At 46.3% G+C, this 17,523-nt stretch overlaps 2 protein-coding genes across 3 annotated transcripts; both read right to left on the reverse strand.

Moving 5' to 3' along the window:
- Window positions 1-61: 61 nt before the first annotated feature.
- znf106a (zinc finger protein 106a) lies at window positions 62-12,209 on the reverse strand. 2 transcript variants are annotated; one of them, XM_029138962.3, is made up of 21 exons: window positions 12,088-12,209; window positions 10,479-10,561; window positions 10,224-10,285; window positions 8,760-8,951; window positions 6,015-7,883; window positions 5,520-5,937; window positions 5,329-5,398; window positions 5,076-5,230; window positions 4,864-4,924; window positions 3,710-4,748; window positions 3,562-3,611; window positions 3,052-3,197; window positions 2,835-2,969; window positions 2,642-2,758; window positions 2,356-2,547; window positions 2,207-2,269; window positions 1,991-2,110; window positions 1,837-1,908; window positions 1,682-1,753; window positions 1,457-1,603; window positions 62-1,353 (listed from the first exon to the last, which is right to left on the reverse strand). In XM_029138962.3, exons 2-21 carry the CDS (start codon window positions 10,530-10,532, stop codon window positions 1,297-1,299), a joined length of 5,091 nt encoding a protein of 1,696 aa, XP_028994795.1. In that variant the 5' UTR covers window positions 10,533-10,561; window positions 12,088-12,209; the 3' UTR covers window positions 62-1,296. The 2 variants fall into 2 exon arrangements, with proteins under 2 accessions (XP_028994795.1, XP_028994794.1); XM_029138961.2 differs by having other exon boundaries at window positions 12,050-12,201.
- A 1,603-nt stretch (window positions 12,210-13,812) lies between these two features.
- Window positions 13,813-16,264, reverse strand: LOC114848774 (piggyBac transposable element-derived protein 3-like). Its single transcript, XM_029139516.3, has 3 exons — window positions 15,551-16,264; window positions 14,438-15,387; window positions 13,813-14,355 (listed from the first exon to the last, which is right to left on the reverse strand). Exons 1-3 carry the CDS (start codon window positions 15,672-15,674, stop codon window positions 13,813-13,815), a joined length of 1,617 nt encoding a protein of 538 aa, XP_028995349.1. The 5' UTR covers window positions 15,675-16,264.
- Between the last annotated feature and the right edge of the window lie 1,259 nt (window positions 16,265-17,523).

The following is a 17,523-nucleotide window of genomic DNA, read 5'->3' on the forward strand; positions in this document are numbered from 1 at the left end:
CAGTAGTGTTGATGTGAAGTTGGGGGTTTCCCCTTAAAACACCACAGAGACGACACAGAAATCTTTGTAATGTTACATTTCTTTTTATTATTATCATCTTGGATTGCACTTTATTAAAAAAAAACGTTAACAGAGAAATGAAGAAACTCAGGAATGCCAGGTAAGAGGAGACGCGCACGTTTTCCTCACTGTCGAACAACGAGTAGGTGAAGACATTTCAATGAACAAATCCTTAAAAACCAAGAGCTGGAATACCGAAGTCTGCTGAACAGAGGACCAGAGCGGTTCCACGCTCAATAAAAGCGGCTGAATGTGTAGTGTTGAGCTTGTTTTAACGGGTGTGAGGCATGGCATGGGAGACGAATGCTAATTCTCCATCAAACACCTCCACTAAACGTCCTTCACCTCCATTACAAATCAATCCTCACTGTGGAAAATACAGCTCTGGCGCTTCCTGCACGACGCTACACATAAAAGACACATCCAAAGCAGCAAATGTCATTTAAAAAACAAACTACTTATTCATCGAAAACAGCGGCTATGAGGAATAAACCCACACCGATGAGCACGTCCACGTCTTGATTCTGTCATCACTGCAAAACGACAACTTCAGGCCAAGTCACAACACTGCACCAAAGTTCCTCAATATCTTTAAATCACCTGAATGAGCAACCAAAAATAAATAAAAGGTAACAAAATAAAATGCTACCGACTGGATTCTCATCACGCAGCTCAACCAAAACACAGCCTTGGATGAGTTTCTAAAAGTTCTAAATTTAATGTTGAATACAAGGTTAATTTGAAAGAAAAGAAAAATAAAACGAGTTGCTCAACATGTAACATCACAACAACATTGAAAACATCTCTCAGCCCATGCCATAGTGCAGCCAGGTGACTGTTTGAAAAGCATGACACATCCCCCGCTTACCGGCAACACTGGAGTTTCTTCAACAAACAAAAGTCATGTGTTTCTTTGTCTTACTTTGGTCAGTGGGAAAAAAGGAACTGCAGTGGTCAGACAGGAAGAGAGGAGGGTGCGTTTTCTTTAATCGAATGTAACAGACAAAAAAAAACAGCACAACCATTCCTCCGTTCGTGATTCTCTTAGAGTTGGATTCCAACCATAAAGGATGGAGTCGTCGGACGCCGCTCACCAGGCTCGACGGGAGCGCTGCTAAGTTAAAGTGGGTCCCTAGAACATCCCCCCCAATATGGGAGGTTAACGATAGGGTGAAGGGGGCGAAGATAGGAAAGGAAAGAGGGCTCGGGAAGAAACGGTGTTCCCACCAGCCGCCCCTAAGGCTCCACGTCTGTTTCCTCCTCAGCGTGTTTCTGCATGTGCACCAGCAGCCCCTGCAGGATCGAGACAAACCCGATCAGCACGGGATCTGCCGCTAACATGGAGGAGAGGAGACGATCCTGTTGAAATGTGAGGGATGAGTGAGGCTGCTCATACCTGCTTGGAGCTGTTGCGCGTGCAGAGAAATTCTTCACAGTTTTTCCAGCGGCACCGGAGCTTCTGCAGGCTGGGGTTGGTGTGGCTGTCGATCAGGTGCTGCTGCAGGTGCTCCTTTACAGCGAAGACCATGGAGCAGCCGTGCCACTGTCAAAACGGGACGCACGGAGGAAAGTTAAAAGACTGAGTTCACACTTTCATTCTGCGGTGTGTCCCTTATCTTACCCAGCAGCGGTAGTTCTGCATCAGGTTGAGTTTGACGGCCTGAACGCTGCCATCGTAACAGCCTGTGTAGATCTAAAACGCAACATACACACGAGTCTGTATAACCAATCCAGCAGGTTACACAGACGCTGCCGAGCTGCAACAAATGATCTCACCATGTTCTTGTGGATAGCCATGCACATCACCATGTCCTTGTGTCCACCATAGACCTGCAGCTGATTGTGGGTCTGTGGAGCAGAGAGCAGGTTGAAGGTAATTACTGTCACATTACTACAGAATCAGGCTGAGTCAGCAGGATAATTAACTGACCTGCAAATCGTAGACTCGGACCAGTTTGTCCAGGCAGGCCGTCACCATCACCTTCCCCAACACAGTCACTACAGAAACAGCGTGGCTGTGGCCGTTGTAGACCTGCACAAGCTCTCCTGTCTGTAAACATGTGTATCATAGATAAAAAATAAACAAATCGATCTATAAAGCACATATTAAAATGCACTGTGCATAAAGTTTAACAGGTTCACTCACATGGATGTTGTGCGCGTAGACACACTGATCACTTGAGCCACTAAAAACCAGGTCATTCACCACCTGAGAGCACAAGATGAGTTATTACAACGTCTTTGTGAAAAACAGCCTCGACTGCATCTTTATCGTGCAGAAAGATGAACTCCTACCTTCATGCAGAGGACGGTCTTAGTGTGTCCCACCAGTGCACGCAGCAGGAGTCCGTTCTTGGCGTCTCGCACGCTGATGGTGCTATCGTAGGACCCCACCAGCAGGATCCTCCGGGATCCCTCCTGCGATGAGGCCAGGCAGCTCACAGCTCGTGGCCCATGGCACTCGAACGCATCCATCTGCCGGTTTGTCTGAACACAGACGAATAATGTCATCAGGATAAGAGACTCTCCAGCAAACAGCGTGGATGTAATTAGTCACTGGTCATTCAGCAGCACTTCTTACCTTGAGGTTAAAGGTCACCACCGTGCCGTTCGCCAGGCCAGCATACAAAGTCTTCCAGCGGCTATGGAAGCAGAGGACTCTGTCTGGCAGAGAGAACTGCTGCTCGAGCTCTTGTGTCTGTGGACACATGCCACAGTGTCACTGGGTGTGGACCATGAAACCAGCATGCGGTTTAGTGGAAACACGCTCATACCTTCAGACTGTAGCAGCGGATGGTCTGATCGCTAGAGCCAGAATAAAGGCGGTGATGGAGACTGGGAGCTACAGACACCAGCAGACAGCTGACCTTAGAGCTGTGACCCTCAAACACAGCCACGCATCGACGACTCTGCAACAGAGCGACAGCAAAATGAAACACTCTCACGTTGTGCTATGTTCACTGGCATATTCGCACAGACATAAACACTCACCACCAGGTCGAAGGCTCTAACAGTCCGGTCCCCTGAGCACGTGTAGAGCAGCCCATTGTGGACCTGCATAGCATTTACTGCCTCCTGGTGGCCCTCAAACACCCCCTCCATCGGCATCTCATCCTCGCCGTGATCACTAGATGCATCTGAAAAACAGATGGAGGTGATACACAGCAGCCATCAATTATTATGCTGTACAGCATCCCTGCAGGTCAGCTGCCTGCTCTAAGAATATCTTCTCCATAATAAGTAATCTGGCTTCTCTAGAGTCTATTTTAACGTGGTCACTGACTGAGGCATTTCTAATTCTGGCCGCTTTGCTTTGGTTATGCATTTATAAGTCTTTCAGGCCAAATGTCTCTGCACTGACATTGTGACAGTAAAATAAATGTCAACATTATGTAAGGAATAAACTTGTGTCTATGTTTATTCAAGCACCATCACTGGGAACAACTTGGGACAACTAGAAATACGCTGGATCTCTGATCTTCAGTTTCTTGACAAACATACCTGATGAGGTCTTATTTATTTTTGGCAAGTTGGTCGGAACTGGCATTTCACTGTGGGCAACACAGAAAAACAAACAATCGTGAAGCACCACCACACGATGTAAACTCTGACTGCTTGATATCATATCTGGAAAACATGTGTCTCTCACCTCTCAGAGGACCTGCATACGTCCATGTCACTGGTGGAAGTGACCTCATTACATGCCAGGCTCTGCGGCTCAGGTTTGTAGGAGTCGGGGGCCGGGGCTGCAGGGAAGGCCTGTGTCTGGGGTTGCTGAGAGGCTTCGGTGATCTCCATGGCTTCTTCTGGCTCCAACTTCAACGGTGGCACAATTGAGGCCACCTGTGGGAGCGCCGCCATGTGTTCATGCGAACGGTTTGTGTTCTCAGATTTTGACGGTGCTTTGCCGGGCTCCTCGCTGCCTTCTACGTTGATGTCCTCTCCAACCTCCGTAGGCTGAGTGGAGGTACTGACCTGAGAGCCACCACTGGGTCTCCTTCGTGGGCGGAGAAACCTCGGCCTCGTCGCCTCACCTTCCATCTCTGTGTCACTGCTATACGGCTGCTCGGGGCCTTCTGCCTTTTTCAGCACCTTCCTCTTCTTCAACTTCCTGACACGCTTCCCACTCCTGAGTTCAGACGGAGATTCCGGAACATTAAACGCAGAAGGCCCTGAGGGGGGCTCAAGAGACTGCGTATCAGCACAGTCAACAGTGCTCCCTGTTTCAGAACCCCTCCTGCTCAGTAAGAGAGACTTAATGGGGGATTTGGAATCAGGCTCGATAGGGATCCTGGTGGACTGAACGGCCTTTTCAGTGCTCTCGATCACTCCAGACAGAGTCGGATTGCAGTGGCCAGCAGCTCTGAAGTTGTCCCACATTTGTTCTTTGTTAGCAGCATCAACAGGCAGCTCTGGAGTGGTGCTGTGAACAATGCGGGCTATGTGGTCAGCATCCATCTCTGAGCTCAGGCTGACAGGAGACTGTGGCTCCTCTTTGATCACGACGGGCTTGAAGGTAAGACTGGAGGAGGGAGGGGAGGAACGCCGAGCCAGAGAACTACACGTTATACTGGGAGCAGCAGCACCAGAGGAAGAGGAGGAAGGAACGAAGGAAGGAACATGGGGCTCTGTATCAAATGATTCTGTCTTCTCTTTCAATTTGATCTGAGGCGACTCCTCCACGCTACCTGTATAAAAACATTTATTCTATTTATTTCTATTTACTGCAGTAATCACACTCAGATGCACCGCATTCAATGAATGATTACTGCAGCCATCAGTTTAAAAGAATTATTCTATTACCTTGCATCCCTTTAAGTATCTCAATGCGCTTGTTTCTCAGTGTGCTCATCTCTGCCGTCACCTAGGAAACACATACAAAATGTTATGTGGCTGAGTGGTAAAATAACTACAACTTGTGATCTAAGAGAATGTGTGATTGTCTTGCAATGGCCATCTGATCAGGCCTCTCTTGAAAATAAGATTGCACCTGCTTAAATAAAAAGGAAACACACCTGCTGTTTGACCACCATGAGCCGTTGCACCTCTAGGTAGGCAGCTTGCAGCGTAGCCCGAGCCTGGATCAGGCTGGCGTCCACAGTCTGCAGAGAGCGACTCACCTCTTCTTCCCGTAGAGACACAGCCAGCAGCTGGTCAATCTGCAAGCGCTCTGCACACAGAAATGTGAATCATGAACAGTTTGCTGACTTGTTTTGGTAATTTGGACTGAATAAATCCATTACTGCATCAGAACTCATAGATAACAACCTTTTTTGGATTTGACTTTCCTCCTTTTGCTATTGTGCTCCAAGCCAGAGGTCTCTGCACTTGCAGCATCCTTTATGGAGAAAAAGACACATTACTGGACTCAGGTCATAATGACAGCCAAGAATGAATGTAGGAAAACCATAGATAAACAGACTGAGATGTATTAAATCAGTAGAAACTCTTTTACTCACAGCAGCTGCTCTTCGCCTCTTTCCTGTGCCTTGGCCGTCATGCTGCTCTGTCCCTGAACTATCTCCGAGCACTGTAATCCAATCCTCCACTCCTGCTGATGTTAGCTTGTGAGGCTGCTTCTTTGCTCTAGCCTCAAGCTGACCAAGCTCCACTCCTTTCTCAGAGTTTTCCTTCTCTTGAGAGAACATGGGAGGCACGGAAGCTCCAGGTTCCTCCGAGCCGAGGCCCTCTCTCTGTAAAAACAGCGAGTGAACAGCTGCAGGGGTGACGCTGCTCTCGGACAACGAGCGTTTGCGGGTTGCACTTGGAGCGGAGATGTCCATCAGCGACTCCCACTGGAAGCCCTCCAGCACTGGAATGTCATCTTCCTCCTGGCTGTTTTCCTCCTGGTCGTACGGCACCATCTCGATCCCAAACCTGGAGCACATTCAAAGATAACATCTTAAACCCTGTTAAAACAATGCAAACACTGTGTGTAAAGCCCACAACCTCACCTTGGCATGCCTTTCCCCTTGTCTTGCTTTTTCCTGACCTCCTGATACACCTGTTCCCAGTTGACGTTGCGCCGCGACCCGGAGAAGCTGATCAGCTGACGCACCGTAGGTCTGAGCCCCGAATCCTTATCCGTGTCGACTTTCCGTGACTCACTCAGATTTCGAACCCTTCTGGCAATGTTGAGGTTGGGCTCGTGGCTCTTGGGGCAGATGTGCTTGGCCAGGTCACGTTTTAGGACGGGGAGCAGGTCAAGTTTGGGTAGACTTGAAGACCCTGACACCCCCTGCACTTCACCTCTGGGGGGAGTGTCCCCCTCTGAGCTCTGCCCTGCAACATCATCATGCAGGGCTTCATCTTGGGCCGGGGAGCCACTACCTTTTTCCACTTTCTTCCTGCTCTCCTCATCTTCTCTGCTTGATGCTGCAGGCTGCGAGCGCTCTAAATTAGAGGTGGTAACTTGTAAGGACTGGAGGAACTGGCTGCTGTCTGCTGATGGTGATGAAGGTTTTTGCATCATGGAGTCAGGTACGTTCGGTTTCACTACGTTCTGCCGACAGCTGTTTTCTTTGTTTAAAACTTCCAGACTTCGATTTCCAACTTCTACACTGTGCCGTGCCATTTCCTGCCTGGTTTTACTAGCGCTATCTAAGGAGCCACTCTTTTTTAACACAATCTGTCTGGCCTTCTTTATGCTTTCGGCCAGTTGCGACTCTTGTTTCGACTGCAGGGGCCCAACTTGAAGAGCCTTGGAGCCTTGGAGCCCACTCTGCTTCGTGGTTGGCTTTGACGGTGCGTGCGTTTCAATGGATGATTTGCTGAGTTCTGTGTCACTTTTGAGACATGGAACTGAGGACATCTTCCTCAGTTTATTGTTTGACAGAGACTTGTTTGACTTCTCTTTGGAAGGACCAGATGAGTTCTGCTGGGCTTCTCCCTGAGCATGGGTGCTGCTGCTACTTGCACTTTTGGGCTTGGTTTTTGTGTTTACCTTCTGCTTAGCTTTCCCTTCCACACTTTGTGCATCCAACGTCTGCCCTGGCTTCTGTTTCGTCTGTAACACCTTATTGAAGGCACTAGATTCTGGTTGCTTGTCACACGTTTTTGGTGCGGGTCCTTTGGAGTACTTATCTATCGCATTTGAGGTGTTGTCTTTACAAGGTATAGATTCCAAACTTTTTGTGACTGGATAGGGCGCCCAGCGACAGGTTTTGTCCAGCTTTGGATTACTACCAAAGGTCTTCGAGTTTTTAGTGCTGTGATCAGATTCTGCTGCCTGACCTGCCCTATTCTGAAACCTATCACCCTGTTGCCCTCCCTGCTCATTATCGGCATTCGGAAACTGGTTCATAGCCTGGGCAAAGAAATTAGGTAGAGGTGGGTTCACAGGGGAGCCCCGGCTAACCGGCCTACTCTTCTGTGGGTACTGGGAAATATTGTTTTGGCCATAGAGCCCATTCCTGCTTCCTCCATTGCTGAGCCAAGGAAATCGACTTTTCTGATTGGCAGGAAATGCACCTTGATCCCACTGTTTCCGGCCCCAACCTTGCTGGCTGTGGAAGCCTCCTCTGGACAAGTGTCCAGAGCCCCAGTTCTGAAAGCTGGGCGGTTCCTGCGCGTGCCAAGTGGCACTCTTCCCCTGTCTACCTTGGCGCCAGGGCTGTGCTTCCTCTGGTCTGGCATTATATCCGTTAGCCCTGTACCATGAACTGTGCTGATTGCTCCTATTGAACCCATGAGACGGCTGCTTCCAGGAACAATCTATCCTATAGCGCTCCTTAGCTTCCTTCAACCTCTGCTGAAACTCCTCTTCCCGCCTTTGTTCAGCTTCTTCTGCGGCCTGCTTTGCAGCTGCAGCCTCCTTCTCTTTTCTGCAAACAAACAAGATAGATACATTGATTTACTCAATGGCCACTTTGAGTGTATCATAGAGCCAGACATGTGGTGTTCAGTTTGTATTCAAAAGAAAATTAACTGAATTTTAAAGAATCTAAATTTACATACATAATTTAATTTCTGATCAATTTTATTCTGACTACGTGTAAAGTTTTCCCTTGGCAACAACCTGTCCTTGTTCATTGGGATTCTCTGGGACTGCTTTACAGTGTGACCGCTCTGACCTACTGGGATGTGGTTATAAGTGGCACGTGACAGCTGGCAGCTTTTGCCTTCAACAGTCGCAACATATGACACCGTTGTGGTTGCACATAACTGTTCTGGTAAGAGTAGGGTCAACACAAATTAAATTCTCTTATAGGTCACAGTTTTATTGATCAAAAGTGTAAGAACAGGCAAGTCTTACAGTTAGTTCAATTCAAGGCCTTTTTAAGACTTGGTTAGATACATCAATCAACTTCATCTAAACATCAAGAGTAACTCTTCAGAGTTTGTCATTTTAAGCTGTATGTTTTTCATAATTGTGACCCTCACTTGATCAAAGTCTTGGTTTTAGTGAGGTTTTATTTTTTCCAGGCAGCAGAAAACTTGTGAGCACATGCTTTTTTTTAGGCTGCAGTCCTGACACAAGACTCCAGTCACAGCTCAGAGTGAAGCAGCAGCTAAAAGAGTCCTGTGCGCACCATCGAGCAGAATGTGACTATACTTGGTTGACACTACAGTAAACACATAAATTATAGATAGTGTATTATCACCTTACAAAACACGTACACTCATAATGATCAAGAGTCAGTTTGACATTATACACATTTAATCCCTAAGCTTTAAATGCAATAGCTGGACTGTCTTACCTGATCTGCTCTTTTCTCTTTTCAATCAGCTCCACCAGAGCCTGGTCGAAGTAGTCCTCCGTGCCATTCCAAGACGGACTTTGTTCTGCAGCCTCCACATTTTGCTTGTGCGTGGGACTCGAAATGTGGCTGGCATAATCGGTCAGGCTCACCAGTGTCACTTTGCAGACTGTGCACTCGTGTCCACAATCCCTGGGGAGGGACGGCGAGAGGGGGCGATCAATGCTTCCTTCTGGCATCGTTACGCTCAGGTCTAGTTTAAGTTTCCTGCCTGCAGAGCCTGCAACAAGGTACTCGGGCTCTACTTTCTGTTACTTCAAAGTCAAAATTAATTCAGGAAAGGAGAATACTCAACAATCCTCACTATAGAATGACCAAATTCTCTATCTGTGACAGATCAGGAGGTAGCTAACTTAGAATTTCATCTAGTAAAAAAAACATAAATATCTTCATTTCATCCTGATCTTGTTTCTCTTCTGTCAGCAGGCCATAGATGACAGGGCGAAGCCAGGAGCTGCTGGGCTGGACCAACGCAGTATGTCAATCTAGCTCTGACCAGCCATGCAGCACAGCGCCGGGACGTGCAAAGAGAAGCACGGCGCCCTCAGCCTAGTGCGCTTTCATGATGGTGTCAGCTGCACTCTGAGACTCTACAGAAGGCAACGTCTGTATTTGAGCAGCCAGGAGCCGGGCCAGCATGCGCTATTAGAACACGCCTGGGCATCCTGCTGACCAACCCCAAAGTAGAGCATGTGTAACTGGAGCTTGGCACAGCTGCTCAAAGCCTCCACTTCAAAACCTCTCCCAAGTATGTCATGCTGTCGATCTGAAAGGAGCAGTCCTGGCTCCTTTTCAATTGCTCTTTCAAATCTTTGCCACAGCATCATTTGTTTCTACTTGGGACAGACGCAGAGCATGTGATGTAGCGTGAGACAAATCTTACCAAGTCTGTGGCAAAGTCCAGTTACCATCTGGATCACCTTTCTAAATCATAATGCAATTCTAAGCACAATCTAGTATAATTTTGAAAGTTCTGCTTGAAGTCAGTATATATTTAAAAAACATTGACAAAAATGGATACTGTGTTTGCTTACCAACATTTATACGACATACAATAACTAAACCTGAGATGCTTCCGTCTTAGCCAAAGGCCACATACTTTTAGTAATCTACATGGGGGTCACAGATAGGCAGCTGAATTCTATTGGCCATGCCTGTTGTTCTGAAGAGATTGTGTCTAAATATATGTGGTACAGTTGAAGCAGCTGCCCTTATATCCATTTGCTAACACGTGCCCATGAGCACACGTGCCACATGACCCAAATACATTTTCTCAAATCATGACCCTGATTACCTATCTGCACTGTTATACATAAATACAGCATACAATAGCTAAACATTTGAGTATTTACTAGATTCTTTTAATAGTTGTTTATAATCTTCTACATTGAACACACAACTCACCGGCCTTTGAGCTTTTCCAACTCACGGTGGTGCAGCATACTTCTCATGTGCTCATTCATCTCCTGCAAACAAATTTTTTGTATGAAGTTTTTGTTTTGGTTATGAAAAAGGTTACATTTTACAGTGACTCTACGAGGATATAACGTTTAATTTTATTTTAGAGCGTCAACATAACACGAAGTCATGAATGTACAAACTATGAATGACACAATATTCAAATGTTTGTAAAATTAATCACACGTAAAAGTAAAGCACCTGCTTGGAGACATGGACTGTTTCACAGAGGATGCACTTTCTCTCTCTTGCCATTTTGAACACAGAAGGATTTCAGCCCATTACTGTCGAGAGAGAATTTATGAAAAGAAAATGAGTCATCATTAACAACTCACAGAGGACAAAGAAAAACCATCCTTAAAGACAAAGACCAGTAGTAATGTTCTATGTGTCTTTTGTGCATTGAGGTGAACTAATCCTCAGAAACAAGTCGGACTGACCAAACCAGAACAGTGGATGCAGGGCACGTACTGTAGTCTTTTTAACAACCCCACCTAGAAATGTAACAACATGGCTTGGTACCACAGCCCAAATGCCAGTACAGCATCCAACCCGAACACTGCTCTAATTCCAGTCTGCTGATGGAGCAATTCTGTGGCCAGGGGCAGGGTAATAGCCACAGCAGTGTCAAGGCTGGCTATGTCTGGACTTGTTAAAAATCACAAACAGGGTGTGAAAATAAAAGCAACAGTACTGTAAGTCAGCTGCAACTGAAGAGAGCAACACAAAAAGAATGAGCTGACATTGACATTAAAATAAAAAGATAAGCCTCATTTTGTTAATGGGTTTCTAGGCCTGCACTGCTCCTGACTTGTTACAAAAGCATCAGCTTTCGCTGGATGAAAACAAACCCTACAACCATAAAGGCCTTAAAGAATCCCAAACACCAGTACTCTTCTTAAAAGGGATTTCCATAAGCAGCACTTTCTATACTTTAACAATACTGTGTATCATACGTGTCAAGGCCTGGAGCATCCTCACATCTTTATTAAAGACCACCATCACTACTTCTCTTCACTTCAGAAACAACAAAGAGGGCATCCATTTACAGTATACCAGCATCTGTGGGTTATATCGCCCTCTGTGCTGCTCAGTCGTTAGGAGCTGCAGACTGGACAACGCCACAAAATGATAATACAGTGAAGCAGGCATCCAAAATGTTTGAAAAAGCAGGACACAGGCATGAAGTTAAAAATGTCAGTTGTTTATAAAGTCGGAGTGTCGGGCGAAGCTGAGAGAACACATCTGAAAAAGGGGGCAAAGTCAAAAACCTCTGTTCAAACAAGTTAAACAATGAAAGGTTAGCATGTTAGCAGTTAGCTTGAGCATAGGTTTTACAAGTCGCACATTTAAACACAGGTAGCTCTGACAAACATGACATTTGGCGCCATTAGGCAAACAGAGCCTAAGATTTCACGACCAGGCTGACTTTATATTTAACCACTAGTTCACTCGTTAAATTGGTCAATTAGCTGTTTGTTAGGGGTTGTTTTTAGCTTCACTACCAAATGAGCTGCAAATGCAGTGTCCTAATAACAACTAAGTAATTATCATATACGAAATAGATGGGCCCTTAAATTGAATAAATACATAAATAAACGAACAAATAAAGAAAGCGATATGGATTTGTGTTAGCGAGCTAGCTATAGCATGCAAACCAGCGTATTGTTAACCAACAATCTTACAGTATCTATTAAATACAAAAACATGTCGGACTAACGCTAACTTATTATTTCAAAATCTAAAAGGAGTAGCGCGTAAAAGTTAGTTACCTTTAAAGCATAAAAGAAGAAAGAAATACTGGTCTTACATCCTCCACTGAAACTAACGACAACATCCTGTTCCACGACCCCACGCTGAACTACAACCCAGGATGCTTCTTCTTTGGGGTTTCACGGCATCCAAACTTGTAGCATTGCTGCCATCTACAGGATATAGTGATGGCAACGCCGATGCGTCGGCGCATGCGTCGAGCGAAACCCCCCCGTCGGTGCGTGTAAGCGTTGGAAAAGTCACGTGACCGATATAGTTTCTGTATCAGTCACTGTCTAACGCGCCAAACTATGTTTATACGAAAGCGCATGCGCGTTTGCCGTTCATCGTCAAATTCATCTAAAATTATGGAGCAGCCTTAGCCAAAACAAAGATTTTCGCCATGTGCGACCATTTTGATCTCATATCGTAAAATAAGGTATCTTTTTTTATTTTTCTTGTTTCATCCTGTTCAAGTCTCCACTTGATCTATCTGAATTCAGATTAATTAATTTAAGTAACTCTTATTTTAATAATCATTATTTTCTGCAGGTTCAATGTCGCATATGTTTGACTTTCCTATTTAAACAAAACTACCTCACAGTGTGTTGACCCCAGCAGCACTTCTAGACCCCAGATTTAAATCACTCTAGTTCTGCTGTTCCTCCAAGTGCAACAGGTGCAATGAAGCCATCAGTAGACTGCGGTCAGACTGTGCCTCTGTAATTGGACGCACAAATGATCCCCAACCGGAACCGTCTTTACGTCTGCACCCACTTCAGGCATGTAATTCAGCATTATCTGTTTCTTGTTTGGAAATCATGTACTAAAATGCCATTTTGTTGTTTTTTAGATAACCATTGGCAAGATCTCATCATTGAAGTGGGCAGGCAGACTAAAAGTGCCACAGCTGATGCCATCCAGGAGGTGCAGAGATACCTGGCAGAGGGCAATATCACCAGGTCCCAGGATCCTGAGATACTGGGTCAACCAAAAGACAACCTATGCAAACCTCTTCTGGCTTTCCTTACAATTTCTCTGCACTCCAGTCTCATCTGTGCAATGTGAACAGGTCTTTTCTGCAACTGGAGAAGTCAAATAAAGCTATCAGACTCAATTCTAAATTTTTTTTTTTTTTTTACCAAAAAGCAAAACGCATCAACCTGTTCTAACACAACCCCATATAACTTTATATGGCTCTTATTTCTCCCTTCCAGTAAACAGCATCACCTTTTCTCTACTGAGAAGCAAAGGCCTCATTTCATCCCCCATTCCTATACTTTGGTTATCCCATCCCTTTTTTTTCTTGCCCTCTTTTTATTTCTTCCTCTCTTCCATAATGCTCCATCATCAGCAAATAATGATATTCCCAAACACTGAGGCACATTATTAAAAATGTCAGAAACAAGGTAGGACTAATTACATTATGCCATTCTCCACCTCGATTTCTCTCAACAACTTGCCTTATGTCTTGTGCAGTTCACATGTGCCTCTCTGGGTGTTTTGTCTACTCTGTCAGGTATGGTCAGGTTTGTTTGGGGGCAGTGGTGGTTTTTGGCACGGTTGCACGGGGCAGCATTTTTTTCAAAACAAGAAACACAGATATGGATTTAAAGCAGTTACCTGTTTTTTCATTTTGAGATAAAAACGCAAAACGAGAAAATGGCTCGAGATCAACACACATGGGTTTTCTGCTGATATGTTGCTAAGATTTATTGATAAAAAATAGTGAAAAAAAAACATATTTACATACAATTATAGTGAGTGAGTGAGTAGATTTCAATTACTCGCAGTCCTGACAATGCCATGGTGCCTCCTTTCTGCATTTGCCACATGTGTATCTGTAGCTAACACATCGCACAGTGGCACGATTGTCATTGCACCGTTTGACCTGACAGTTGGCTCTTTTTCCAGGTTCAGGTGTGGGAGGCTGCTGCCGAAGCAGCTGCTCCTTTCGCGCCTTCTTCTCACCCACGTGTGGGTTCGCCAACTCCGTGGCGAGCTCCGCCAGGAAGTCCGCCCGTCTCTCCTTCCTCCCGGTGCACGCTCCATACAGCGCATGCGCATTCAGCGCCGCCATATCGATCATGTAGTAGAACACGGCCACTGGCCAGCGGCGCGTCGCTGCGCGGACGCTGTAGTTCCGCAGCATCTGCTCCATCGCATCCGCGCCGCACCTCGTGCTGCTATACAGGGCGACCGTGTTCGGCTTCCGCTTGGGGGCGTTCTCCGTGTGAACCACGCTGTGCATGCTGCTCAGGACGTGCACGCTCGTCCTCCGTGTGCGCGCGTACGCCGTCAGCGTGGCACCGCTGGTCGAAAACACCTAATGAATGAGACAAGTTGTTATTTTTATTGCACGCTCACACACACAGTAGAAACACATAAACACAGAACCTGCGACGCACCTGAGTGGTGAGTCTTTTGCGGTCCGTCTGTTTAGCGGATTGAGGAATTTCCCGGTGATTCTCGTCGACTGCGCCGAGGATGGTGGTTTTGCGGCGAAGCAGTCGCTGCGCAAGTGACAGCGACGTGAAGCAACTGTCCGTGGTGACGTTTCTGCCCTTGTCCAGGAACGGTTCCATCAGACGCATCACCACGTCTTCCCCACCGGGACCACTGGGACCACTGGGACCACTGGGGTCTTTGCCAAGACACGGGAGGACGTTGCAAATGTACTTGGACTTCGCGTCGCAGGCGACCCAGAACTTGATGCCAAACTTCTCCGGCTTCGACGCGACGTACTGCAGGAAACGGCAGCGAGTCTTTGTCGGGAGGAGCTGCGCATCAACGGCGATGTGTGGACCGGGGCTGTAGGAGGAGATGCAGTTGGAGACAAACGACCCCCACACACCGGAGATGGCAGCAAACTCGTCGGTCTTCGCTCGCTCCACGCGGGTGGAGCTGTCGTCAAAGCGCAGGTGTCGCATGATGTCCTGGAAGCGGTTACGCGACATGATGCCAGTGATCTGTGGGTTTCCCAGGTTTGATGACCAGTAGTCCCTTAGTGATGGGAGCTTCACGACCCCCTGCAAGATGACAATGGCAATAAACGCCATTAGTTCCGGGATGTCCACGAACCAAGAATCGTGGTCCGCTCGCCGTGCGTGTTGAATGGTGCATTCTTGAATGCTATGAAGCATGTCAAGAGTGATGAACCTCAGGAAGCTCTCGAGGCGACTGGAGACGCTTGTCCTGGCCGTGGGCGTCGGTTCTCCGTCTGCGGCGTACGCTTCTATGGGGGTGAGGGGGAGACGCGCCCCCACCCGTTCTTCACGCCACACGGGGCTGTCTTCCGCCGCCTCCGTCAGGTCAGACCCCAGACAAGCTCTCTTTGGTTGGGGTCTAGTCACCTCATCTGCAAATGGGAAAGTTGAATGATATCACAAATGCATACTAATAATTCCAGTATCTCCTCCTCTGAAATATCATCCTAAATAAAAAAAGATACAACTAAAGCAGAAAAATGTCTTGTTCAAAATGAAATGTTAAATAGGAAGTAATATGAAAAGAAATCTAACCTGAAGACAGCTCAGAGTCGGAATCCGAATCCGGCTGAAGGTCTATGTCTTCTCCATCCGAGTCACAGGGGTTGACTTGGCTCAGGATCGCGTCCAGTGCTCGCTGAGTGAGGCCTTCCTGCATGTTGGTTCCTTGGAGAGGAGGTTCGTCCACCACAAAGTTCCCGAGGGCACTGAAGTAGCAGGCTGTGTGCAGTGAGGTATTTATCCACCTCAGCACAAAAGGAGCTACCTCTCATCTGAGAGCAGGCTGCTTCTATGGGTCTATGGATGTGCAAATGTTCCACCATTAAATACAACTGGGCGAGGCCCTCCATGCAATGTGAGAAATGTCCTATCAAGTCCTCTTGCTATGCATGAACGACCCTCAGTCAGCAGCCTCCTTCCTCCACCAACAAACAAACCCCCAGCAGCCAATGTTTCAATGTTTTTTTTTTCGAAAAACATACTTGATGCCTTAATAATTCTTATATATATTATTATTAATTATATTCTGTTCGCTTAAAGTTAGAATGACTTGGTCTAGTTCAAGACAGACCTGCACCGCAGCAGCAAAACATTGTAGTTTTCATTCTCGTCAGTTGTGTCTGTAAACAGAAAGAATACAGGAAGAATATGTACTACATGAAATATATATGCTCTAACACCTGAAACAATATATTGGCTTCACATAGTTTGTGGCTATGGGTCACGAGTTAATTCATTTAATTAATAATATAATATAATATACCGATATAATTTTAGCGTGTCTGGTCTCGTAAGAGTGCGGAGCGCCGCGTATTTCGGTTTAAAACTGCCGTAACTTGTTAATGCACGTTTTCCAATGGTTGAAGATTTTACGGTGACAACGTCATAAACGTCGTCACTTCACAGCAGGTCTACGACTCATCCACATGTTCCTATACATTTACTCCACAGCAGACTCCGCTGCGGTGCGGTAGTTCCACGTGCACAGACACAGATTTCACAGTTGCCAACATGTATTTCATTTGGTGATTACTCTCAGCGATGATTTGCGGCTCTACCAGTAATAAAAACGAGTCATTAGTGCCGGTCACCAGCTGAGATATGGATATTCACCGACAACCACGTACTCTCATCTTAGTTGACCCAGCGGCTGATCGGCCCATTCATTACGGCTGATAACAACCGAAGCGGGTGATAAAAGAGGAGACACGAGAGAACCAGAAGTGGGGCGTCACCGTCACAGCAATCGTGGCCATTCCTACGTGGAGCTGCTTATTTACATGCCGATGACTTCGGTCAAGTTGGGAATGCGCGCTATTGTTTAGGTTGAATTGCCGCATTTGGCGATGCCTTTCACAGTATGTTCTCATTCAGGAGTGCGTGTGGCCCAAAGGCCCCGTCACTCGTTTCATCGTTTTCCGCTCTTCTCTCTCGTTTTTATTATTAGTTTATTGGTTTTTATTATTTGTTTTGATTGTAGGTTTATTGGTTTTTAACACGTTGCTTTGAATAAAGTCGTTGATTAAGACCTTAAAGTCCTCTTTTAGCCTCCTGTTCATGTTCATTCAACACCAGCCTATAGAAAGTATTTGTCTTTTTTCTATACTGGTAGTCATAAACCAAAAATGCTAGTAAAGGTTTCTTGTGTTCGTTACAATCATTATTTTATCAGGTCTCGGTGGGTCCATTCTTTAGGTCAAGGCTGTAGCAGTAACAGGGCTCTCCCCTGTCATGTTGTACAGACGTATGTGTCCAACAAGTTGAATGACCAGTCTCCCTTCTACACAAACTAGTCGGCTTTAATTTGGGAAGTGCGTCTCTCCCCAACAAATTCACTGGACAGGATGCACAGAAGTCTCAGCTCCTGTAACGGGCCCAATCAAGGTTAAGGCTTCTGTTATTTTTAATTGTTCTTCAGTCATTTCCTCATTGCAGTCTTTTTCTTCTTACTATTTGGTCGGTTGGGCATGCGTCACGGTGACAGTCACGTGCTCAGTGTCCCGTCT

This window comes from Betta splendens, chromosome 22 (assembly GCF_900634795.4).
Source record: "Betta splendens chromosome 22, fBetSpl5.4, whole genome shotgun sequence".
NCBI lineage: Eukaryota > Metazoa > Chordata > Actinopteri > Anabantiformes > Osphronemidae > Betta > Betta splendens.

Excerpts from the sequence above, each read along its gene's own strand:
- LOC114848774 (XM_029139516.3), bottom strand. The coding sequence starts at position 15,674 with ATGCAGGAAGGCCTCACTCAGCGAGCACTGGACGCGATCCTGAGCCAA. Across the intron at positions 15,388-15,550 it reads CGACTCTGAGCTGTCTTCAG|ATGAGGTGACTAGACCCCAA; the intron begins GTTAGATTTCTT and ends TCCCATTTGCAG. Across the intron at positions 14,356-14,437 it reads GCAAAAGACTCACCACTCAG|GTGTTTTCGACCAGCGGTGC; the intron begins GTGCGTCGCAGG and ends CTCATTCATTAG.
- znf106a (XM_029138962.3), bottom strand. The coding sequence starts at position 10,532 with ATGGCAAGAGAGAGAAAGTGCATCCTCTGTGAAACAGTCCATGTCTCC. Across the intron at positions 2,548-2,641 it reads TGGTGACCTTTAACCTCAAG|ACAAACCGGCAGATGGATGC; the intron begins GTAAGAAGTGCT and ends GTCTGTGTTCAG. Across the intron at positions 1,909-1,990 it reads TCCGAGTCTACGATTTGCAG|ACCCACAATCAGCTGCAGGT; the intron begins GTCAGTTAATTA and ends TCTGCTCCACAG.